This window comes from Brassica napus, chromosome A6 (assembly GCF_020379485.1).
Source record: "Brassica napus cultivar Da-Ae chromosome A6, Da-Ae, whole genome shotgun sequence".
Classification (NCBI taxonomy): Eukaryota; Viridiplantae; Streptophyta; class Magnoliopsida; order Brassicales; family Brassicaceae; genus Brassica; species Brassica napus.
Genome location: NC_063439.1, coordinates 18815479 through 18838738, shown reverse-complemented (window position 1 = coordinate 18838738; position 23260 = coordinate 18815479). Strand labels below are relative to the sequence as shown.

Here is a 23260-nt window from a genome sequence, read left to right as displayed (position 1 = left end):
CCAAGCGTTAATTTAAAAATAAAAGTCTGGATATAATAAATTTCTATACCGATAATATAAAAGCTGACGATATGTCTTCGTTTGGCTCTAATTTTTTTTTCCTTGAACTTTTTTTAAAATATTCTGTTTTTTTTTTCTGAAGATATTTTTTCTTTTGTGTGGCAAAATGGATGGAAAGGAGCTTAATTATCCAATCTAAGAAATTCGACCCAAAAAAGAATATGATACTAAATATATGATTTAGTATAATTGATTGCTACATTTATCTATACAGCAAGTAAAAAGGTATATGTAGACAATCTAATCGTACTGGATAAGCTCTACCATTGATTTACAAAACAAAACTTGAAGTAGATGGTTTAATTGTAATTTGATTTAATCACCGAACATTGCGTTTACACTGAAAAAGATTCCTTCTTCTGCTCTTACTTCCGTTTCAAAAAATAATTCAACACATTTGACATGAATGCTTAAACTAGTGATGTCTGGCAAAACCCTACCATCGATTCACGTCTGAAAGAAGCAGAATCTGTTTGAAAAATATGAAAGTGGACTTTGTTTTTAGTTTCTCTTATACATTTGGACAGCCACAGTTGGTTCTAGCTTTCGCTGAACCTAAAAAAGAAGCTTTATAGGTTCTTGAGGAAATTACACGTAACTGAATCTTATACGACACATAAAAAAAAAAAAAAGCTCATATCAGACAATGAAAAGACGATTGATGTGGGGTAGGTAAATTAAGCCTTTCTTCATGGCCTTTGTATCATACCCTAAAAATTTACCACAGTATGTATGTATATGACCAAAGTTTTTCTGGTTAACACTTTCCGAAGCCAATCTCAGGGGCTTTCGTATGGACACACTATAGATGACACTCTTCACAACACACAAAAAGGGAAAAAATAAAAAATACACAAAAAATCAGGATACAAAGCAAAAAGTCTCGTACCCGGGCTTTCTAGTTGGGTAAGACAAGATTGTAAGTTACTCTTCTTGTTAGCAAAACTTGTTGAGCGGTTTTGTATTTTTCTTCTTCTTCTTCTTCTTCTAAGATAGATGGAGAGCCATTTGTTGAAGAAGTTCTTTCTTTTGACATGCATTTATGACTCCTTTGCATTCTGCATCGAGTAAGACCTCGTTCATTATGGCTGCGGCATGGCCTCTAGGTTCATCTGATGCTCTTCTTAACATAAACACCTGAACACAAAACCAAGCCTCACATCATCATCATCATAAGTGTTTCTGTTAGTGTTTATTCCTACTATTACTCCACAAAATGGTACCAGACATGCGTTTCATTGTTTGATAACGTAGATGATAGAGTCCATAGCCTTAAGGATTTTGTCACATGAAGTGAGAAATTATGTACCTGCCCGTGGTGAGTTATCTCCAAGCATCCAGGTTGCTGAATAAACGGTTCTCCATCTATTTGAACAGGGAAAGGGCTAGAAACATGTATTTTTATTACCTTCCCCTGTGCTAGCCTCCTAGCCTGAGAAAGACCAACCTGAAATGAAGAATCAAGCGTTAAAAAGTTGTTGAACCCCTTCAACCTCACACTGAATAAGGAATACTGCTAGTAGTATCATAAAGAAGAGCAAAGAACAATCTGGGAATAAATTAGACCTGTAGCTTCCCCAGGTGCCACGCTCCGCGGACACATACAACCTCGAGAGTTTTGTCGTGCATAGACTGAATGCTAAAACTATCATCATCATCATGTTCATAATCATTTTGCCAGAGATCTACTCCTCCCATATAGCTTCCAATGTTAAGTACTATTAGACCCTCTGAGTCCTGAAGGGAAAATAAATTAGAGACATCAGTTCCTAGAGGCAACAACAACAGTGATGTTAGCCTTTTGGAAAAAAAAATTAGAGTACGGTACCTTGGGGATATCAATGTCTTTTCCATCAACTTCAAGCCAGACTTGCCATGGTAAATCCGCACATGCTCGATCCATGATATCCCTCGCACCTTCTTTAGCATATCGTAATTTATTTACAAACTGCATAACAAACAAGATAAACAAATACATCAGCCGTTTGTTTTGTTTATATAATGAAAATTGTTGGATTAACCCACAATGCCTACAACACCAATGACAATGATGCTTAGCTTCTTCCACATATTGGTGCTCAAAATATTATATAAGTTCAGGGTAAGATAGACCCAGCATGAGTACCTGACTACAAAACTTCTCTGGATTTTCTTGCCGCATCATGTGAAACTCATATGCAACTTTGGCATCGCAGCCAATACCTAAACAAAGAAAATGTCAGCTATACTTTGATGATCCAAGACAGAGGCCAACATAATCAATGTTTCATAAACGCACCTAAGTAATTCATCATAAACTTGTGGCTTTCTCTTGCTGGAAATATTTTTGTACTCTCTTCTACAATCTTTACACTCCAGCGATCCAACATTGTAACTGCAGCATGATCAATGTCTTGCAAAAACGTTCTTAGACTTCCTTGTCCATCAACTACCGAAATACCTCTTCCCCACTGCAAAACTCTAGATAGATCATTTCCTGTGCCTAACGGAAGAATAGCAACAGGTGGAGGAGATTCAAAATTCCGCTTCTCAATGGCATCAAGCACCCAAGCAACTGTTCCATCTCCTCCACACACCAAAACTCTAAAGTACTTCACTTTGCTACATAGGTCTAGACCAGCATCTGGCCCTTGACAAGAGCCAAGTTCAAAGACCTGTAATTTAGCCAAAGAGATTATCACTTAGTGATATTATACCAAATAGACTATTTAATCAATTACTTTACAGAAAACAAGCTTCAGGACAACATTAACTACATGATACGATAAAACTAGAAGACAGTATAAATTCCATATTTCAAGCATCACTTGCTAGTGCTACTGGGATAATTTTAAAAAAAAATCTATAGTGGAATTCTGACAAACTGAAGTTCATTTGTTACCTGTACTGGATTTAACAGCATATTGAGTCTCCTATGTAGGAAAGGACCGAGCTGACCTCCACTCTTAGCATTAATGAAGACCAAAAGCGGTCTTGCATCCGGGGGCAAATCAACCAAGCTATACTTCTTCATACAATTAATAGCAGCATTTTTACTTCGTTTAGGTGCCCCAATACCATTTTGCATTCCATTACCATTTGGCATGTCCGAAATCTTCTTTAAGCAATCTATGCTCCTGTCTCTACGCAGTTTCTTCACTACAAGCCCATTAACTAGGCTTTTCGCAGGATTGCTAGCTGAATCCTCCAATAGCTTACCACTATTAGCTTGGGCATTCCCATTTTTACCCCTATTTCGCTTTCTTCTCATCTGCCCTCGTATCGAAGCTAACTCGTTCTTAATAGTACTCAGTACTCCATTAACGCCACTTTCTCCGCTGACTTTTACATGAACTGGAGAGAGAATCACCCTCCTGAGAGAGCCAAGATCACAAGCGTCACCAGATTCCTTGGACATAATCATGTGACATTTGACATGTATGAGGCGCTGGCACCAAAGACAGTGCCACATCGGAGAAGCCTCAATGAAAGGAACACCACAGGGTTCATCACAATAGAAGCAAAAGGCAGACATGTCGGCATTATCATCCATGTTAACCCATCTCTCAGACCAGTGATGCCTTACATGGTCAGATCCAGCCTGCGCAACACATTTACAATCTTTAGCCGCCGAGCCTGAGCAGTAAAAGTGAGCTGCTACGCCACATACAGAACACCGGTGGACAGGGATACTGAGAGCTGCTTTATTAGAAACGTTCTGGCCTGGAACAAGAGAGTAGAGACAGACGCAGCAGGTAGATGGCTGAGGGCCGTAACCGTAATCATCGGTCCATTGATGATGAGAGAGTGGAACTCTCAGTCTTTTCCAAACCTTCTTCTTCTCTCTAGCAGCAGCTTTAACCCAATTAAGAGAAGTTTTGTTCTGCCATTTAAGAAACGCGTACACAAGAGCGAGAACCCCAAGTGAGCCAGTTACAAGCCATCCGAAAATAAAGGGACTATCAGCCCCAGAATTGATCAACCAGTGAATAAAAGAGAACCCCACTTCCATCATTGCAAATCTAATTGGTCATATCTTTATATAACTTACGGCACCAGTAGAAAATATCAGCTTTAATCCTGCCAGAAAATCACACAAAACAATAAGGATCCGCGAGAAGGTAAACCTAAAAGAATTACGCAAGAGATTGACTCTGTTCAATTCCACAATTCGCGTATTAAACACCATAGGTAAACGAGATCAAGCACAAGGAGGCATGTAAACCGAGAACCGATCTAATCGACGAGAAACTTAAAAATTCTAGATCTGATGAGAATACTAACAGATGAGTCAATTTAAAAGGCGTACCAGATGAAATCAAATTCACAAAATCGGATCGGAGTTCACGACGGAGAACGGGGAGGTAAAATTAAAACCCTAGATTTTACGAGCACCGGTCAAAATTTTCTCCAATTCCTTTTCCTCCTCTAAGCCAGCGAAGCCGAAAAAGGGAAAGAGAAAGAGAGGAGAGAGAGAGAGAGAGAGAGAGAAAGTTTATATATAACGAAGGGTGAATAGCAAAAGGCGGGACTTGGGTGCTATATACGCGCTACGAACCAGCGAGCAGTCTCTTTTGTTCCGTCGGTGTTGGCTTGGACCCTTTTACCATTATACCCCTCACTGGAAGTCCTTTATGACGTCACTTGCTTTAAAAAGAAATCGCGTCACTCCAATTACTTAATTTTGACTCCACATGCCCTAGATTTCGTAATCTCTTCCGTCAAACAAATAACAAATTTTAATTTTTGACGATTCAAGTATATATTTTAGTTATTATTTAACGAAATTAATACTGATTATCACATCCAATTAATAAATTGATTTTTTAAAGTTATCAAAAAAAGAAGAAAATCGTCTAGTTCCATAATACAAATCACGTTGGAGACCGTACTTTTAGATATTTAAAGCCCAATGACCTAGTTTCCTTTACTAGAAAAAGGCGGTGTTAAAAAAAGGAAAATTTAATTTAAGACGCAAGCTATCGAGAAGCCTTTAAGAGTAATTTACACTCAGAGACAGTTTCTGAGTTTTAATTACACTGCAGGTCACATAGCACTACTTGGGTAGTTTATTAGAATGAAAGACCATCATTACCCTAAAAAAACAAACTAGAAACTAATTCTCTCGTTGTTTTTTATTTATAGTTTGTTTTTTGAATTTTGAATAAATTGAATGGTGGACCCAAAACCAAATTTAACTGATTTTAATAATTAGACACTTGCCTTTTACTTTTTGACATAATATTTTTAATCAAGATTTACGATTCCCAGAATGAAAGAGAAGAAAGAAACTTGAGAAATTTACTATCGACAGAAATTTGTTTTGACGATAGAGATGGTGCCGAAGAAGATGACGACTAGACGAAAACACACAGGAAAGAGAGAGCTGATGGTAAATTCTATCTTTTCGATTTTGTTTTGTTTTATTCGGTATTTACTTGAATCATGTTTCTTACAATCCGTTTGGTACCGAAAATCAGAGCCTTCGGTTGTGGAAGAACTAGACGAGCGATTGAAACAGAGAGGCGTTTTGCAACTAAGTAAGTTGACATCTTTGATTTTGAAACGAAAGTTATAATCTTTAGTGTGTATTATATTGTTGTGGTGTTTGCGGATCTGACTGTGTCTTACGAGGGAAATTTGTTATTCATGTTTGCTTTTGTTTGTGTAAGAATCTGAGAGTTAAGAAGCATTGTGCCTTTTGCAGGTTAAACATGTGCTTACAAATCTATGCTACATGGGAATTCAGAGTTAGAGATGTTGTTTGAATTTGTATACAATAAATACAAGATTTGTTGGTTATAAAGAAAGAAACTTGGTTGTGGATGGTTGTTTTCTTGTTAGGTAGTGTGTTGTACACTTGTGATGTTTTGGGTATGTTGTACGGTGATTTTATTCGTAAGTAAATAAACTGTGAAACACTATAGTTGTAAAGTAAACAAACTCCATAGTCGCATTTTTGTTTTTATGTACATCATGTTCGTGTACACGAGTACATTTAGCGACCGCATGGATGTGTACGTAATGGCAGTGTACACGGGTACATATGAAAGAAAGACATTTGTCTTTGTAGGTATAAAGACGAGGAAGTGTGGTTAACGTGAATGAATGGGGTTCTCATTTTCGTGAATGTTAGAACACTCCGTTTTATGTTGTTTTCAGTGAAGGGAGGGAAGGTGACACATCAAATGCTACTATAAGAATCTTAGGTTACTTCCGGCCTTCTAAAGCTAAGGTGATTTGTGTGGTAAGGCAAGTTATCTACCAATCGATTTGTCTCATCTCATCTAAATCACTCTTGGTGTCAGTCTAAAAGACAAAGGTTCTTTTCGATATTGATATAGGCGTACACATGTACAACATTGTATATTGTTTCACTGAACTATATACAGGCGTACCCATATACAACACATTGTTTGTGTACACATGTACAACATTATATATTATTTGTGTACATATATACTTGAACTATATTTCAATGATAATTTCAATCCCATAAGCCCAAGCATTTCAAACTGAACAGCTTTGGTACGTTTTAGTGTCAAACGACATCCACTTTCACAAATATACTAATCTAAAAATGGAACACTAGACTAAAATGAAGAAAGTGAAGAATGGACACTAATAGGTTTGGTGTACATAAAAGTTAATGTACTGTAAGAAACACTAATATGTTTAGTGTACATAAAAGTTTTAGATTGATATTGAGAATGGTGTACAAAAAAGATGAATAATGTTTTGGCGTTGCAATAGCTAATAACATTTATTAACATTTACGTGTACATAATGTACAAGATGATTGACTGTCACGTGTACACTGGTGTACTGATTAACTTTTATGTACATCAGTGCTGGTTAACTCTTATGTACATCACGAATGAACACTGATAGGTTTGGTGTATATAAAAGTTAAAGATTGACACTAAGAACCGGTGTACAAACAAAGATGACTCAATAATGTTTTGACGTTGCGATAGTTGATAACATTTATATGTGTATAATGTACACGATGATTGACTGGCCGGCCATGTGTACACAATCTTGGTTCGACATGTACATATGTTTAAAAAAACAACGTGTACACCTATTGCAAATTTTTACACTTATAACACCGTGAAGCTTATGACCTTTCAGTTCTGTCCAACTCAGCAAAGGAGGACTGTGTGTAAAATTGTGAAGTATAAGATGCGGCGATGGGGATGATTTTTTTTGGAGGTGTCCCATGTGAAGGTGCTATTGTGGATGAACCTTAACTTTGGCGGTGTCCCATGTGAAAGCGCCATGGTGGATGAATTTCTTGATTCTTACAGTCTGGTTTACGGTGGGGGATGAGTCTTCTACATTGCTTTTGCCGTCGACTGTGTTTCCGCCATCGTCTTCGTCATAGTCGCCAACAACTCCTCCGTTGTTGTTGCTGTCGTATATACCACCACTAAATCACTTCGGAGATACACCTTGACATATTTCAAAAGATAGATTAAGTAATAGAGATAATGATTAAACACAAGTTTTCTTGAAAAAAGTATATAAAGAAGCAGATTTCAATTTAGAAAAACAGAGAATACGGGAGGATAAAAAAAAAAAAAGAGAATACGGGAGGAGAAAAAATGGAGAATTTGGGAGGAATATGACGAAGAGTAAAGATAAGAGGACCCACTTGGTCTCTGAAGAATCTTGACCATTAGATTAACAAATAAATGAATGGCTATAGTTAAATTCCGCCTAAAAATGAAATAGATGTTACATTTAGTTATCATATAACACTTAGTTACAAAGTTATTTAGTTAACTTTTAACCAGAAATTGAGTTTCATTAGACAAAACTACCTTAGTAGTGATAACTGCCTCATTGTGTTAATAAAACTCATAAACTGCCTCTAGGTGTAATTCTTTCTTAACTTTATATATCCACCTCTCTTTGCTCAGTTTTTTGATTTGTTCTTTCAGATTTTTATTCAATCTCAAGAAAGCATTATGGAGGACGATCTACAAAGACCCTATTCTGTTTGTACTATATCTCCGAAATCTTCTGCGTTTCAAACTCCGACGTGACTGCCCTCCTCATGAAACTCCAATGGAACTCACAGCTTCTTTTAGAGCGGTTATGCCAAGAAAACAACAAACTGTCGACTGAGTCAGGTTTTGTTACCGACTTGAACCAAGATTTGTCCGATTCTGATTCTTCTTGTGATGACGTTGATAAATAAAGTCCCTGCACCCTTTTGTTCTCACAAGTTTTCCATAAACTGTACTGGAGTAAGTACCTTGAGAATAACAAGAAGAAATATACAATCTCTTGTCCTCTTCAAGGTTGTCCATCAGAAGTTGAGTGGGACGCGATCGAGAACCTAACAGTAAGGAAAAAAAAACAGGTACGATAAGTATGTGTTGAGATCTTACCTCGAAAAAAGCAAGAAACAGATCAAACAGTGTCCTGTACAGGGCTGCAGTTACTTCATTTAGTTTCCTTCCAGGATTAATGGTGAAGAGTATGGTTTAAACGTGGTGTGTCTATGTGGTCATACCTTTTGTTGGAGATGCAGCCTTGACTCACACAACCCTGTGACAAGCAACAACGCCTCTGATTGGCTGTCTAGAGACTTGAAGAAGCTGTCAGTTTCCATGGATGATACTTCGTGTTTGGATCGGTGGGAGGCGTGTGAAGCTTCAATGGAGAAAGCTAGATCTGAGCTCCAAGCTTTCGAGGAATCAAACAACACGACTCTGAGAGAAGGATTGATGATGATTGTTCAGTGCAGACAGTTCCTTAAATGGAGTTGTGTGTATGAATACATCCACCTAGAGCACGAGGACTCGAAGGAGGAGTTTCTGAGGTTCCTACAAGACTATGCGAGCACACTTGTCCAAAGTTTCTCAGAGACTTTAAAGAAGGAAAGAGAAAAGGCCTTGTCTGAAACTACTCTTGAGGAGGTTACTTGCTCCAGGGGTAATCTCTATGACGTGACAATCAACATTGGTAACTATTTATATAACTTCGGTAAGGCTTTACAAGATGGTTTGGACGTTGTGGAGGTGAGGCACTATGATGATTTTTCTCCTTGCTGGCTATGCGACCGCTGCACATATGCATACACTTGGCTCCATAAGGTGTGTCAGATGTGCTATGAGTTTCCTGTCGAGAAGCCAAGTGGTTCGTTTCTTAACAAGGTTTCTTCTTAAATATGAAAAGTTTTAGGAGACATGAAAAACTTGAGAGTCTTTTTGCTCTGTTAATTTCTTTTGAGACTAGTTTTTCGTTATGCCTTGTTCCGTGTGTGGATTAAATAATGTCTTTCATCTCTTTTTTTGGAAATTTCAGACCACCTTGACGTTCTATTAATGGTTTACTACCCATGCAAGAACCACTAGAAAGCTCAAAACCAGAGCAAATTGTAATGCACTGTCTTGCATACCAACCATCATATCATCATTATCATACCAGTATACCACAATATTCATTGATTATATACAAACACACAACTAGTTTATGTCACACAAATAAATGTAGTGTTTCAATACAACTAGCATGTCGAGATATTACTTTATAAGTCCAACTTCTTCAACCTGTTCCCACTCACTCACTCACTCATCTCTCTCAGCTATCATCTTAAACCACCAATCCTTTGAAGCAGCTTTAAACCACTCCAGAAAGTCTATATTCTGGGTTAGGTTTGTGCGCAGAGAATAGCCACTGCATAAGAATCCAACAACTAAAGATTAGGTTTCAGTCTTGTCAGACAATTCAAGTCTTTGCATAATCAAGCAAGAGAATGATTTTTTTCTTCTTCCTCCCAGCGGGAAAAGTAGACGGTGCGTTGACCAAAACGAGTTCAAGAAGCATTACACTATAACCAGAAACAACAGTTGTCTCTGATGACTTTAGTGTTGACAGGAATACTCAGAGCTGCCTTTTTGGAAACATTCTGGCCTGGAACAAGAGAGTAGAGACAAACGCAGCAGGTGGATGCCCAAGTAATCCAGTAACAAGCCATCCGAATATAAACGGACTATCAGAACTAGAACTAATCAACCACTCATTAAGACATCTTCCATCATTCAACTCTGTTCAATTCCACAATGAAAGGTCTAAACCATTAATCACCTATAAAAACACCAAGCTAAACGAGATCAAGCACAAGGAGTCATGTATATGGACAATCTAACTAATCAACGAGAAAAATGAAACAACATTTCAAATCTCACGCGAATACTAACCAATGAGTTAATTTATGATCCGTGCCAGATGAAATAAGATTATAGAATCGAATCGGAGAACGGCAGAATGAAATCTAAACCCTAGATTCTCAGGGCCACGACAAAATTTTCTCCAATTCTTGTTCCTCGTCTAAGCCAGCGAAGAGAGAGAGAGAGAGAGTTTTTAAATGATGGATGAAAAGCAAAAGGCGGGATCCGGGGATACATATGAGCTACAAACGCGCCGCGCGTTCGTCTTGGATTCTTATTGGGGGGGGGGGGGGGGGGGGGGTTTAATTTTAACCATTATACTCCTCGGCCAAATCGTTTATGGCGTTACACTTGCATGATAAAAAGAACCAATCACATCACTCTGATTAATTGACTTTGACTCGCTCAATATATTTTGTCACATGCCTAGATTTTGGTATTCTCTTCGCCAAAATCAAAACAAATTTTAATTTCGGTGATCCAAGTCAAATATTTAATCCTTTAATCTATTTTATTATTAAAACTTTTTAGAGAAATTCTGATAGTTTTTTTTAGTAAAACTAGCCTTCAAAAAGGAAAAATGACCATTTTTTTATTAAAAGCTAAATACATTTGTATATCCTAGAGCTAACTAATCTATATTTAGCTTTAGAGTTAAGGGATACTAGATTTTGACCAGCGCGACCGCGCGGATGTTTGCTTTATTTTTTTTATAAATCAAATAGAATTGGTTATATTTTTTCAAATGTATTTATATGATGTGGGTATCCATCCATTCGGGTTCGAATACCCATTTGGGTTCGTTTCGGATCTATTCGGATTTTAGATTTTTTCAGTTTGAAGGAATTCAACCCTATTTATGTATTTATAAATTTTGATCCAAGTTCGGTTTGGTCTTTATAGGTTTGGTTCGGTTTCAGATAATGCATTTAAATGATGTTTAAAAATTTAAAATCAAATCGAAAAATAAAATTTAATATATAACATGAAAAATACCTAAATTTAACATAAAATTAGTTTGAAATATTTAGATGGGCAACCAATATATACTTTAAGTATTTTTGGTGATTTACGTATTGTTTAGCTATTTTAAGTATTTACATTTGATCGGTTTTGGTTCGAGTCAAAAGAATTTGAAATGATGGTGAATCATGCAGAAGATACTATAAAAATGATCTAACTATGAAAATGGTTGACTGGTCCCAACTAATCCGTGGTTATCTAAATTATAGGAACTTGTTAGTAATTATTTCATTTATGGAAATCAAGCTTTATTGTGAATAGTAAATTATCGTTAGATCAATTGATTATCTTTATACCAGCAATATATTGTTTACATATACACTAGGATAAGACCTGCGCCTTGCGCATGTTATAAATTTATATAAAATTTATCTTTAACATGGTGCAAGTAAATCTGGCAAGCCGTGGATCTTCATAGGACGGCTAGGTGTAGGTTTTCATAAGGCATGTAGTATTGTCGGTTGTCGAATCGTCTATGTAATTTTCTCATATCATAATTGTAAGATCATAATAAATCAGCGTTAAAAAAAACTACATGCTCTAAACTTTTTAAAAGTTTCTCTATTTATATATATAGGATGTTAAATTATTGATCATTAATTTTTAACATAATAATTTTAAAAAAATTAGTAATTTTGTCGTTTTTTAAATTCAAAATATAGCATATACGAAAAAATCTATATTTTAATTTTATAGCTAATATGATTGTTTAATTTATTTTAATAATATAAAATTAAACAAAAATAATGTATGGGGTATAAATTGTTATCAAATCTTTATTATTAGAATCATTAATTGTCATATATATATCAGTCATATTTGGTAATTCCGTAGTTTTTATTTAAGGAAAGAAAAAAAAATATTAATTGTACATTTTAATTAATTTTATGATTAGTTTAATGAAAAGTATAATATATACTTAATTGGACCAACATATTTTCTAAGGATTCTGAATTTTGTTTTGGTGATGACACGTGGCTACACTTAAAGGTTGTAATGTTTCTCAATTAATATATAAGGGATGATTGTGAATCAAAATTTGTGATATCTTATTTAGCATGTATATACTGTTTATATGATGATCTCCATTAAGCTTAAGAAATCGTGATGAATAGTTTGGTTTGGTTTGTAATTGGCAGTTTTAATTTTTTAATAGAAAAAACTACCGGTCGTACGTTTAGTGGAGTATTTGATTGGAATAATATAAGGTATGTGCTGGTTGGTCAAATATTAAAACTGGGGTATTGGTTTCGAATGATGTAAGTACGTGCTGGTCTAATTTTATTAATACGATTGTATATCGAACGGGATGGTTTAACGTCTTTTTGGTATAGAAAATAAATGGGTTAAGGAAAGTGTAAAACTACAGTGTTTAAGTCCAGTGGCATATGATTGTAACTATTGGGGAAAACTCGGGGTGAAGATTTATTTAGAGCGATTTGCATGTTAAATATAGAAAGATTAAGTAATTTGCGGAAATGGAAAAATGGATGGCCCAAATGTATGGCCCAGCTCTTGCACATGAGAAAAGACTGGGATGACCCTATAGCTTCTTTTTAACGTAGCGAAGCAGTATGGTTTTGTAATGATTACATGTAATTATTAATATATATAATTTCACACGAATAAATATGGTATATAATGGATACATTAATTAATACACTCTTCGACCCTCTTCCATCATATCATCTCTCATTGTTTCCAATTGCTTTGTTTATTCCGTCGTAATCCTAGTTTCGAATGTAAATCGTCGCCGTCAAGATTATCTCTTTCATGGCCATACTTATCCTTTCACCTCTGTTAACGTCGAGTTTGAGACTGTCCCGAGATTCACACTTGTACTTCGTCTTCCTCCTTCATCTCTATCTTACTTCGTCTTCCTCGTTCATCTCGACGGAGCCGCCATAAATGTTTTTGCCTCAAGCTTCTTCTTCTTCGCCGGTCACCGGACCATCTCCATCGTCTTACCCTGTTGACATCGTCATGCTCGATTCAAGCCTTGCCGCCCTGCTCATCCTTGCCGTCTCTATCTCGTCACGGAATCTCGTCACAAAAGAGATCGAGCAATAATGGCTATTTCTTATGTTTTGTAACACACGCCCTCCAACTTTTGGGTATTCTCAAGTTGGCCCAATATTTCTAAGTGTACAAATAGTTTTACGAATCAACACCAAACTTTCACATTCTATATTTCAAACTCTTTAAGAATTGTCCGAATGGTCCTCAGAGTCTTAGATGTTTTCAATTTGGCCCTAAATTTTTTAATTTGCATAAAATCAAGTAAAATCGTAACCGGCTATTTCAAAAATTACATCATTAATTAGTATATATTATCGGCTAACTATAATAATGTCGAGAAAACTTGTATATATTACTGGCTAACTATAACAAAAAAGTCATGTACAATCTTAATCGGCTATTTTACAAATTATATCATTAAAAAAAATGAGAGACATTTCTAAACTATTAACAAAAAATCAAGTAAAATCTTAACCGGCTATTTCAAAAATTACATCATTGATTAGTATATATTACCGGTTAACTATAACAATATCGGGATAATTTGTATATTTTATCGGCTAACTATAACAAAAAAAAGTCAAGTAAAATCTTAAATGGCTATTTAACAAATTTCATCATTAAAAAAATGAAAGACATTTCCAAATTATAACAAAAAAAAATCAAGTAAAATCTTAACCGGCTATATCACAAAAAATCAAGTAAAATCTTAACCGGTTAATTATAACAATGTCGAGATAATTAATATATTACCGGCTAACTATTACAAAAAAGTCAAATAAAGTATTAGCCGACTATTTCACAAATTATATTATTAAATAAAAGTGAAAGACATGAGTGCTTTTCCTCTTTCTTTTCTTCCTTTCTAGGGCTGCAACATCGGCCTCCTCTCTCATCCGCTCTACATCGGCCTTTGTAGCTCTTCCTATGAACATTTTCTTTGTAAATGGGTATCGGTCTCTGATAAGGCTGACCATTTTATCTACATTCATCTTCCTCATCAGAAAGACATCTCTTCTTCCTCAAGCTCAAAGTCTGTGTCCGAGTGAATAATCAAAGTCAGACGTATCTATAAAATAATTCATCAAAATTTGGTTTAGACAGCTATTTTTTAATATTTATGTCCATTTCCGGAGTATACGGTCTCTGGAAATAAGAAATGCTAATACACTACACACTTTTGGTGGACGGCCATTTAATGGATTGTATGTACAATGTCATTGTTATCCTATTACACACAGCAAAAAGACAAAGAAACGAAACATCTTCCATGCTATTCTCGTAAGGATGGAGATAGAGAATTTACTTATCAGACAGAACAAATCATAAACTGACCAAAACAAAAGATGAAGCAATTATTCATAATAAACTATTTGACTCCTTAGACTGATTCTATCAGTTGATAAGTTTAACCAACTCAGAGACAAAATGACCACAGTCGGACAAGATCCATCATTACAACTTTATGTAAAAAAAAAGACAAATATAATTAGGGCGTAAAGAGGTAGAAGAGAACCAGATTGATGAGAGCAGCAACTTTCTGAGAGGTGGTACCATGTGTGATAGCTTCTGATCTACGAACGATCCGATCCGTGCCACCACCACCACGACTCTCGAATCTGGTGAGACTGATACAGACAGTCCGGTGCGATTTCGTTTATATAGGGAGAAGGGTTCCGTCGGAGAAACCAAAGAGATCATTGAGTGAGATGGAAGATTCTTTGTGAACAATGGTTTTGACGGAGAAATCAAAGAGATTATGAGAGAAGGAGGGTCGTAATTACGGAGAAACCAAAGAGATTGTGAGAGAAAGAAGATCGTAAACCAAAAAGATTGGGAGAGATAAAATAGATATTTTCGTAAGAAAAGTATATCGATTGTAGTGATGAGTGTAGTTTCTCTCTTCATGCGTAATAATGAGATATAGAGTTCGAAAACATATTAGATATTAGAATGAAGTATTATATGATAGGGGTGCTATGGACATTAAAAAAAACACGTCATTAAAAAAGGTTGACTTCCATCCCGACAAATATACAAGTTATCTTTGTATAGGAGTCCTAATTTCTCATTTATTTATACTTCAGTTTTAATAGTTTAGATAGTTTGGAAGGAGATTTCAAATTTTAAGAAATAAATATTAAAAATTTCAAAATAAAAAACTATTTTAGTTGTTTTACTGGTGACAAAAAACTTTAAAAAAAAACTATTCAATAGAATTGCCCAAATTTTTATAGTCAATAATTGCTAATTAGAGAATGGTAATGTTTTGATAAAAAAAAAAGAATGGTAATGTATAATTTTCTCTCTTTCTAAAAGTTGTTAACCAAAAAAGGAAAAACATCCTTTAAACAGAGGGCAAAAATTAAGGCCCAATGGGCCAAGATTCTTTGGACGCCAGGCGGTGAAATCAAAAAGGAAACCCTAAAGCGCCTATAAAACAAGAAATCAATCAATTAGCAGTTAAGTGAGGCGCAAGCTATCGATAAGCCTTTTTATATAACTCTTGTGTCCGCCTCTCGTTGATTTCCTTCTTTAGGATTCTATAAGTTTATCCTCTTCTTTCTCTTTTCTCAGTTTTCAATCTCAATATGGAGGATGATGATCTACAGAGACCGTATTCGGTTTGTACAAGAGATGATCTTAAAGAGAGGATAACTAAACAGATCGATGTTATCTCCGAGATCTTCTGCGTTTCAAACTCCGACGCCACCGTACTCCTCATGAAACTCCGATGGAACTCGCAGCTTCTTTCAGAGCGGCTGAGCCAAGAAAACAAGAAACTGTTGACTGAGTCAGGTTTGAAACCAGTTGATGTTACCGACTCGAACCAAGATTTGTCCGATTCTTCTTGTGATGAGTTTTATGAGTTCTTTGATGACGTCGATGATGATGATCGAGATGATGTTGTTAAAGTCTCCACACCCTTTTGTTCTCACAAGTTCTCCACTGCTTATTGGAGTAAGTATCTCGAGAAGAACTTCTTCTCCGTGGAGAAAACCGTAGATACAATCTCTTGCCCTCATGAAAACTGTGGAGCTTCTGTTGGACGAGACACGATCGAGAAGCTAACGGTGAACGATAAAAACAGTTACGATGAGTACGTTCTGAGATCTTACCTCGAGAAAAGCAAGAGACAGATCAAGCAATGTCCTGCACAGGGTTGCAGTTACTTCATTGAGTTTCATAAAGGGACCGATGCTGAAGAGTATGGCTTAAACGTTGTGTGTCTATGTGGACACACCTTCTGCTGTAGATGCAGCCTTGAGACACACAGACCTGTGACATGCAACAACGCCTCTGATTGGCTGTCTAGAGACTTACAGAAGCTGTCAGAGGCATCAGAGAAGTCACTGAGCTTTTTATGGATCGAAGACAACACGGAGACTTGCCCTCATTGCCTATCTCCTTTGGAGATTGGTCTTGGTTCACTAGACTCCAAGTTCGTTCCTTGTGGCTACTGCAGGTTTGGAAAAATAAAATAAAATAAATCTTATATTGTTTAAGTTTATATAATTAAGTGGTAATTAATCATCATTGTGTTTTTTTTTTGCTTTGTTTTAGTGGTAGCTTCTGTTGGGAGTGTATGCACTCTGAAGAATCCCACAAAACGGAATCAGGAACCTATGGAGACTGTCTTGAACCAGTAGAGCAGGATCCACTCTGGAACGTAGAAGTGGTGGATACTTCGTGTTTGGATCGCTGGGAGGCGTGTGAGGTTTCATTGGTGGAAGCTAGATCCGAGCTCCAAGCTTTCAAGGAATCCGACAACACCAGCGAAGAGTACATTAGGATTGTAAGAGACGGTCTGATGCTGATTGTTCAGTGCAGACAGTTCCTTAAATGGACCTGCGTGTACGAACACATCCACTTGGAGTACGAGGCCTCGAAGAAGGAGTTTCTGAGGTTCCTTCAAGACTACGCAAACACACTTGTCGAGAGATACGCAGAGACTTTGAAGGAGGACACAAAAGCCTTGTCTGCTGCACAGCTTGTTTGCAATGTACCCGCCGTGACAAGCAGCATTGGTAACTACTTTTATAACTTCTCCAAGGCTTTGAAAGATGGTTTGGACGCTGTGAAGGTGAAGCACTATGACGACTTTGCTCCTTGCTGGTTGTGTGACCGCTGCAGCTCCGCAAACACTTGGCTACATAAGGCGTGTCAGATGTGCTGTGAATCTCCTGTGGTTGAAGCAAAGTGATTCGTTTCTTAACTAGGTTTCTTCTTAAAGATAGAACAAACGTATTAGTAGACAATGAAACTTGAGAGTCTTTTGCTGCTCTGTTAATTTCTTTTGAGTCTAGTTCTCGTCATGTCTTTTCACCAGTTTGGATAAAATCAATGTATTTCATCTCTTTTCAATGCTCTTGGCTCGGAAACTGCACACCACCTTGACTTTTTAATGGTTTACCAATTACCACCAGTGCAAGAAACCACTAGAAAGCTCAAAAAACAGAGCAATGCACAACCATCATAACCACGACAATCATTGATTATATATATACAAATACACAACTAGCTTTATATACAACTAGCAGCTCCAAACAGAACTCTCTAAGTCCAACTTCTTCAAGCTGTTCTCAGTGACTCTCCATCTCTCAGTTATACACCAACAATCCTTTGAAGCAGCTTTAACTACTCCAGAAACTAGATTAGGTTTCAGTCTTTTCAGACAACCTAGAGCTGTAAAGGATTATTCGATTCTTGCATGATCAAGCAAGAGGATGATTTTCCTTTTTCTTTTCCAAGCGGGCTGACCAAAAACGAGTTCAAGAGGCGTTACACCTCTGATGTAACAAGAAACAACAATCGTCTGTGATGAGTTGACGACTTTATTGTGCACAATGTGACTATTGTGCCTGGCCCAAAGCGAAGGAAGCATGGGCTTTCGGTCGCTATTTTTATAAGTACTAAACCGACCTCTTATTTTTCAAAATTACCTTTAGTCTAGTGGTTAAATAACAGTTGTTGTTTAGATAATATAATTGATAAAAATATAAAATTATTAAACTGGCCACATATATTGTCAAGATAATATAATTAACAAAATTATTAAATTGAGTGAAATATAAAAAGACAATTAATGAAATTATTAAAAAAAACTTATATATTATTTTATACTGTTATTTATGTTTCCAAACAATTCTCATTTATATTGTTATCTATATTTTCAAAATTATCAAAAACTACTTTAGTTTTAATAATATCAAAAATTATCAAAAAGCAGTCCAATTTTAATAATGTAGATATATTTTTATTATTGAACTGATAATTATGATTAGGGTCCAACGAGACAAATTTCTTAATTAGAAAAGGTTGAATTATATCCAAAAAGGTTTGTGATAGTGGGAAACAGAATAAATGTTGCAACTCCTCCATATCCTTCCCCATAGGAGAGTAAAAAAAGGAAAACCCTAGACTGTAAGAGGAAAGAGGAAATCTCTAAGACAACAAGAAAAAGGGAAACTCAATTACGATCGTTTCTCTCATCTCCGAGTCAATCTTGTTGATTGAGGCACAAGCTATCTATTGATTGAGGCTCAAGCTATCAGTAAAGCCCTAACCTTAATTCTTTGATCCCTCTCTTCTTCTTCTTCTTTTTGGTAATTTGCTGATTTTTGTTTCTTGTATTTTTGTTTTTCAAGAAATTAACGGAGGGAGATCAACAGAGACCTTACTCTGTTCTAACGAGAAATGAAGTTAAAGAGAAAATGAATAAACAGATCGACGACATCTCAGGAGTCTTCTACGTTTCAAAAAACGACGCCACCGTTCTCTTCATGTATCTCCGATGGGACACCCTTAGGGTCTCTGAGCGTTTGGGTGAAGACAAGGACAAGTTATTTTCTGAATCAGGCTTAAGTTCAGTTGTAAGTGATTTGTCTGATTCATCATGGGTGATTTGCAATAATAAGACTAGTGATGATCATGTGAATGATGATGGTTTAATCTCCACCCCGTGTTGCTCTCACAAATTCTGCTCAACCTGTTGGAGAGAGTACCTCGACTCTCTGGAGAAGAACCAAACCGTAATCTCATGTCCCGACCAAAACTGTCGAGCTTCTGTTGGACCGGACACGATCAAGAAGCTAACGGGAAAGGATAAAGACTTCTACGAGAGTTATATCTTGAGATCTTACATCGAGGAAAACAAGGGATTGATGATCAAGCAATGTCCAGCACCGGATTGCAACTACGTCATTGAGTTTCATCAAGCCAATGATGTCGAAGAGTACGGTTTAAACGTGGTGTGTCTCTGTGGTCACACCTTCTGCTGGAGATGCAGCTTCGAGTCACACAGACCTGTGACGTGCAACAACGTCTCTGACTGGTTATCCACAGAAGTCGAAGTTTCGGTTGTGGATCGCTGGGAGGAGCGTAAGGCTGCAATGGAGGGAGCACAAGACGATCTACAAGACTTCGAAGACTACATCATCAAGAACCCAGATAGTTTAAAAGAGCAAGACGTTAGGATTGTGAGAGAAGGTCTTATGCTTCTTATTCAATGCAGGCAGGTTCTTAAATGGAGCTGTGTCTACGAGTACTTCCACACGGAGCATGAGACATCGAAGAAGGAGTATCTCCAGTTCTTGCAAGACATTGCGACGACGACGCTGCAAAGCTACTTAAAGACGTTGCTAGAGGAAACTGAAACAGCCTTTTATGCAGCAGATGCTTTAGTGCTTTGTAAGTTTAGGCATAGCTTGACTACCGCGACGAGTAACGTTGGTAACTTCTTTTATCATTTCATCAAAACTTTGCAAGATGGTATAGTAGACGTGAAGGTGAAGTCTTATGACAATGTCGCTGGTCCTTACTGGCTTTGCGATAGATGTACGTATGGAAACAGTTGGCTTGATATGAAGTGTAAGATGTGCTGTGAGGCTACTACATCTAAGCTAAGTGATTTATCTCTTAAATGGGTTTCAAAGCGATCATACCAACACTAATGCACCGGATCCCATCAGAACTCCGCAGTTAAGCCAAAAGTAATACTATGCTTGAGTTTGTGTCACAAAAAAAGGGCAAACATGAAATTTGCAACGTTTAAGGTTGTTTTTTTTGGTTCTTGTATACCTTTATAAGACTAGTTTCCATCATGTTCTTGATCCTTATTACATAAATAATTTGTTTTTTCTGACTTAACCCTCTCTCTTTTGGGAAACTTGACACCACCTTGACGCTTAGGGGTTTTCAACTTCTGCTTTTTGTTCTTTGAGTGTCTTCTATGATGTCTCATGAATCCTTTCACCAGCGCATGAAACTGTCCACCTTTGTTGTTATGTGTAGTTAGACCTTTGGATTCTGACTTCATCCGCCTTTCAGTCAATTTCTCTTTGTCTTTGTGGAGATGTTTCTTCACTAAATGCTTCCAAGCTGATGGCTTGCGGCCTTGCTCTTCTTTCTTGTTGTGATGCTCATGGTGGTGGTAGTGGTGATGGTGAAACACTTTACCTAGCTTGTCCTTGAATCTTTTAAGCCGCCCTGCCCCGTTTTTCCTCTGTTTTGCAAGACCCCTTGATCTGTTATGTGGAGGAGAATCACTGACTTGAGGGTTCTCATCATCATCTTCACTCTCTGATGGATATGATGAGTCTGACTCGGTGACGCTCTCAGCATGTGTTTCCCAGCTTGAGCCAGAGGTTGACACTGTTTCCCCACCATAGGCTTCATCTGATTCTTGCTCTGTTGAATAAACTTGTTGTTCGCTTTCTAAGCTTGTTCCAGTGTCGATTCCTTGATCCAATAACAAAGTTGGTTTCATACTAGCCATCTTCTGTGACGTTCTGCTAGGCTTCTCGAAACCAACAGACCTCAGAGGACGAGGCGGTCTTGACGTGGCAAGACCAATCTGATCATCATGAGAAGAGTGTGACTGAAGAGCCAAATCTGGATCATAACGGCTTCGAACTGTTGCATTATTAGTCACACTTCTAAGGCTAGGAGCTACGCTTGATGTTCTTGTAGTATGCCTCATTTGCCTACTCCTTAAATAGCTTTGTCTTGGTTCCATCAACGCTTTTTCGTTTAACCTTTGAAAAGTCATTACAGAAGATGAGTAACCTTCTTCTTCCGTGGGAGTTACTCCACCAGGAGACTTGCAAGACCTTGTTCTATCGCCACGACTAGAACAAAACTGAAAAGCAGAAAGCTGTGTTTCGATTCTTTCGATTGAATCAACGACTTCAGGTGTTAAAGCAGCCTTACTAGGCAACTTGACGATACCCCTTGAGACTGAGTTTGTTTTAGTACTCGGTGTAGAAACTTTATCTGGCAAACCTAACTGTGCTTGTGCAAGTACCTGTAACGAAACCCAAGATTCAGAAACAGGAACACGTTGTTACATTGGGGTAAATAACAGAGCCGAACCTTATGTTGTCTAGCCAATAGTTCCGCGGTCGCAGAATCGAGCAACCGTTTTAGTAGAAACTGTGAATTCTCATCTAACTGCGATTTTTCAGAGTAACTAATGTCAGGTTAATAAATGACAGAAATTATAAGATGAGAATCGCAAGAGATATTAATTAAACTCACCAAAAATGTTTGGGGTACATATTCCTTGTTTGCATTTGATTGGAGAAGAAGAAGACTGTATAATCTTCTCAGTGACTGAAGATCGCGTTCAACGTTAAGAGGCTCCATCAAACAAAATAATAATTCAGAACAGAAGAAGATAGAAAGAAAAATAACAGAAAATAACTGTTTGCAAATAACAAAAAAAAAGCTTTATTTAAACCGACGAACGAAGGCGATGTTTCGTTGTGTCGTTTTATTAAAAAGAAACAGACTCATTTGTAAAATTACTGCTCAACAGTAAACTCTTCCTATAATCATTAATCAGTTAATCATCGCATTATTCATCATTCCATTGTTTCATCTTCTTATCTCCCATGACTCTGACAATTGCAGAAACTGTTAATAACTCCGACGTTATAGGACATTTTCCCTAACAAACGATTTAAATTACAAAAATGTTTACTAGCTAACTTTTTGAAATTCTAATTCACGCCACTATATAAAAATCAACAATATACACATCACATCATATCTTCTCTCTCTGTAAGATTTGTTTCATGGAAAACAGTCAATCAATCACAATAGTTTCCAACAACGGGGAAAAGAGAAGAAGTTATTTTTCATTTTCATGTTACGTGTAATAACATTTCAACTTGACGAGACTTTTTGTAGTATGGCGGAAAGCCATATGGTGGTTTCCACATCATTCACGTGCAAAGCTTTCTTTTGTTCTTTGTCTTCTCTTTTTCCTCTACCCTTTTCACCTTTGTTGAATTATTAATATATATATATATATATATAAATAACTTTTCCAAGTGACTATAAATTTTGACCAACACACAAAAAACGTACATGCAGTGAACTGATATATATGTCAATTATAAAGTTTAGTTGAAAGGTTGTAACAAATATTGTTGCAACTCATAGATGTGAAAAAAAAAGAGAAAATGGCCAATTTATATCTTTCATGCTGCCTCAATAGATTGTTGTTTCATGATAACTTAACTTTTCCCCCAAAGTTGGTATGAATGAATATATATGACTAGACGTGTACGTTTTAAAAACGGAAAAGTGAAATATCTTTCAAGGTGTATAAAAAACAGAAGGGATTTGCATTCATAGATCCAGATTTCTTTGGTTAATTACTTCTTTGTTCCTAGTAAAAAGGAACGGCTAACAAATAACAATCCGCAAATAAAGGCTCGAAACACTTCATGGGGAACAATATTCAAACATAGAAGAAAAAGATGGTTAACATTTTAAGAGAATGATAATTCTAGCTGTTTGATGAGTTTGTCAATGGCTATATAATAACTAACACTGCAGCATGAATCATAAAATGAACCTCGATGGAACAATAAGCTTTAGAAACTTAAGTATGAATGACAACATTTTCTCAACCATGAATCAACTATCGTGATGAGATCATTGAGATGTGACGTTAAAAGTAATAGTTTGAGGAAATTGCGATGAAT

The 23260-nt window shown here is 36.6% G+C and overlaps 4 protein-coding genes, 2 long non-coding RNA genes and 1 pseudogene across 6 annotated transcripts; 3 read left to right on the top strand and 4 right to left on the bottom strand.

Moving 5' to 3' along the window:
• Positions 1-699: 699 nt before the first annotated feature.
• Positions 700-4569, bottom strand: LOC106347935 (diacylglycerol kinase 2). Its single transcript, XM_013787561.3, has 8 exons — positions 4349-4569; positions 2942-4119; positions 2339-2714; positions 2186-2262; positions 1889-2008; positions 1627-1797; positions 1370-1507; positions 700-1197 (listed from the first exon to the last, which is right to left on the bottom strand). The coding sequence occupies exons 2-8, from the start codon at positions 4052-4054 to the stop codon at positions 1048-1050; spliced, it is 2145 nt and encodes a 714-aa protein (XP_013643015.2). The 5' UTR covers positions 4055-4119; positions 4349-4569; the 3' UTR covers positions 700-1047.
• A 3097-nt stretch (positions 4570-7666) lies between these two features.
• LOC106350406 lies at positions 7667-9803 on the top strand (annotated as a pseudogene).
• Positions 9804-9953: 150 nt separating this feature from the next.
• Positions 9954-10485, bottom strand: LOC125610128. Its single transcript, XR_007340141.1, has 2 exons — positions 10254-10485; positions 9954-10100 (listed from the first exon to the last, which is right to left on the bottom strand). It is a non-coding gene; the product is annotated as an uncharacterized LOC125610128 (long non-coding RNA).
• A 3477-nt stretch (positions 10486-13962) lies between these two features.
• Positions 13963-15234, bottom strand: LOC125610127. Its single transcript, XR_007340140.1, has 2 exons — positions 14782-15234; positions 13963-14300 (listed from the first exon to the last, which is right to left on the bottom strand). It is a non-coding gene; the product is annotated as an uncharacterized LOC125610127 (long non-coding RNA).
• A 497-nt stretch (positions 15235-15731) lies between these two features.
• On the top strand, positions 15732-17630 carry LOC106351885 (probable E3 ubiquitin-protein ligase ARI15). Its single transcript, XM_013791603.3, has 2 exons — positions 15732-16731; positions 16830-17630. Exons 1-2 carry the CDS (start codon positions 15857-15859, stop codon positions 17467-17469), a joined length of 1515 nt encoding a protein of 504 aa, XP_013647057.2. The 5' UTR covers positions 15732-15856; the 3' UTR covers positions 17470-17630.
• A 991-nt stretch (positions 17631-18621) lies between these two features.
• Positions 18622-20409, top strand: LOC106351884 (probable E3 ubiquitin-protein ligase ARI14). The gene is made up of 2 exons (XM_013791601.3): positions 18622-18819; positions 18914-20409. Exon 2 carries the CDS (start codon positions 18980-18982, stop codon positions 20216-20218), a length of 1239 nt encoding a protein of 412 aa, XP_013647055.2. The 5' UTR covers positions 18622-18819; positions 18914-18979; the 3' UTR covers positions 20219-20409.
• LOC106350405 (protein KOKOPELLI-like) lies at positions 20077-22538 on the bottom strand. Its single transcript, XM_013790295.3, has 3 exons — positions 21804-22538; positions 21639-21716; positions 20077-21570 (listed from the first exon to the last, which is right to left on the bottom strand). Exons 1-3 carry the CDS (start codon positions 21909-21911, stop codon positions 20356-20358), a joined length of 1401 nt encoding a protein of 466 aa, XP_013645749.2. The 5' UTR covers positions 21912-22538; the 3' UTR covers positions 20077-20355.
• Between the last annotated feature and the right edge of the window lie 722 nt (positions 22539-23260).

Bases quoted from the DNA above. Each gene is read 5' to 3' on its own strand.
- LOC106351884 (XM_013791601.3), top strand. From the start codon at position 18,980: ATGAATAAACAGATCGACGACATCTCAGGAGTCTTCTACGTTTCAAAA.
- LOC106350405 (XM_013790295.3), bottom strand. From the start codon at position 21,911: ATGGAGCCTCTTAACGTTGAACGCGATCTTCAGTCACTGAGAAGATTA. The intron at 21,717-21,803 runs GTGAGTTTAATT...GAAAAATCGCAG, and splicing joins ATGTACCCCAAACATTTTTG to TTAGATGAGAATTCACAGTT. The intron at 21,571-21,638 runs GTTCGGCTCTGT...GTTTCGTTACAG, and splicing joins TATTGGCTAGACAACATAAG to GTACTTGCACAAGCACAGTT.
- LOC106347935 (XM_013787561.3), bottom strand. From the start codon at position 4,054: ATGATGGAAGTGGGGTTCTCTTTTATTCACTGGTTGATCAATTCTGGG. The intron at 2,263-2,338 runs GTGCGTTTATGA...TTCTTTGTTTAG, and splicing joins GTTTATGATGAATTACTTAG to GTATTGGCTGCGATGCCAAA. The intron at 1,198-1,369 runs GTACATAATTTC...TTTTGTGTTCAG, and splicing joins AGATAACTCACCACGGGCAG to GTGTTTATGTTAAGAAGAGC.
- LOC106351885 (XM_013791603.3), top strand. From the start codon at position 15,857: ATGGAGGATGATGATCTACAGAGACCGTATTCGGTTTGTACAAGAGAT. The intron at 16,732-16,829 runs GTTTGGAAAAAT...GCTTTGTTTTAG, and splicing joins GTTCCTTGTGGCTACTGCAG to TGGTAGCTTCTGTTGGGAGT.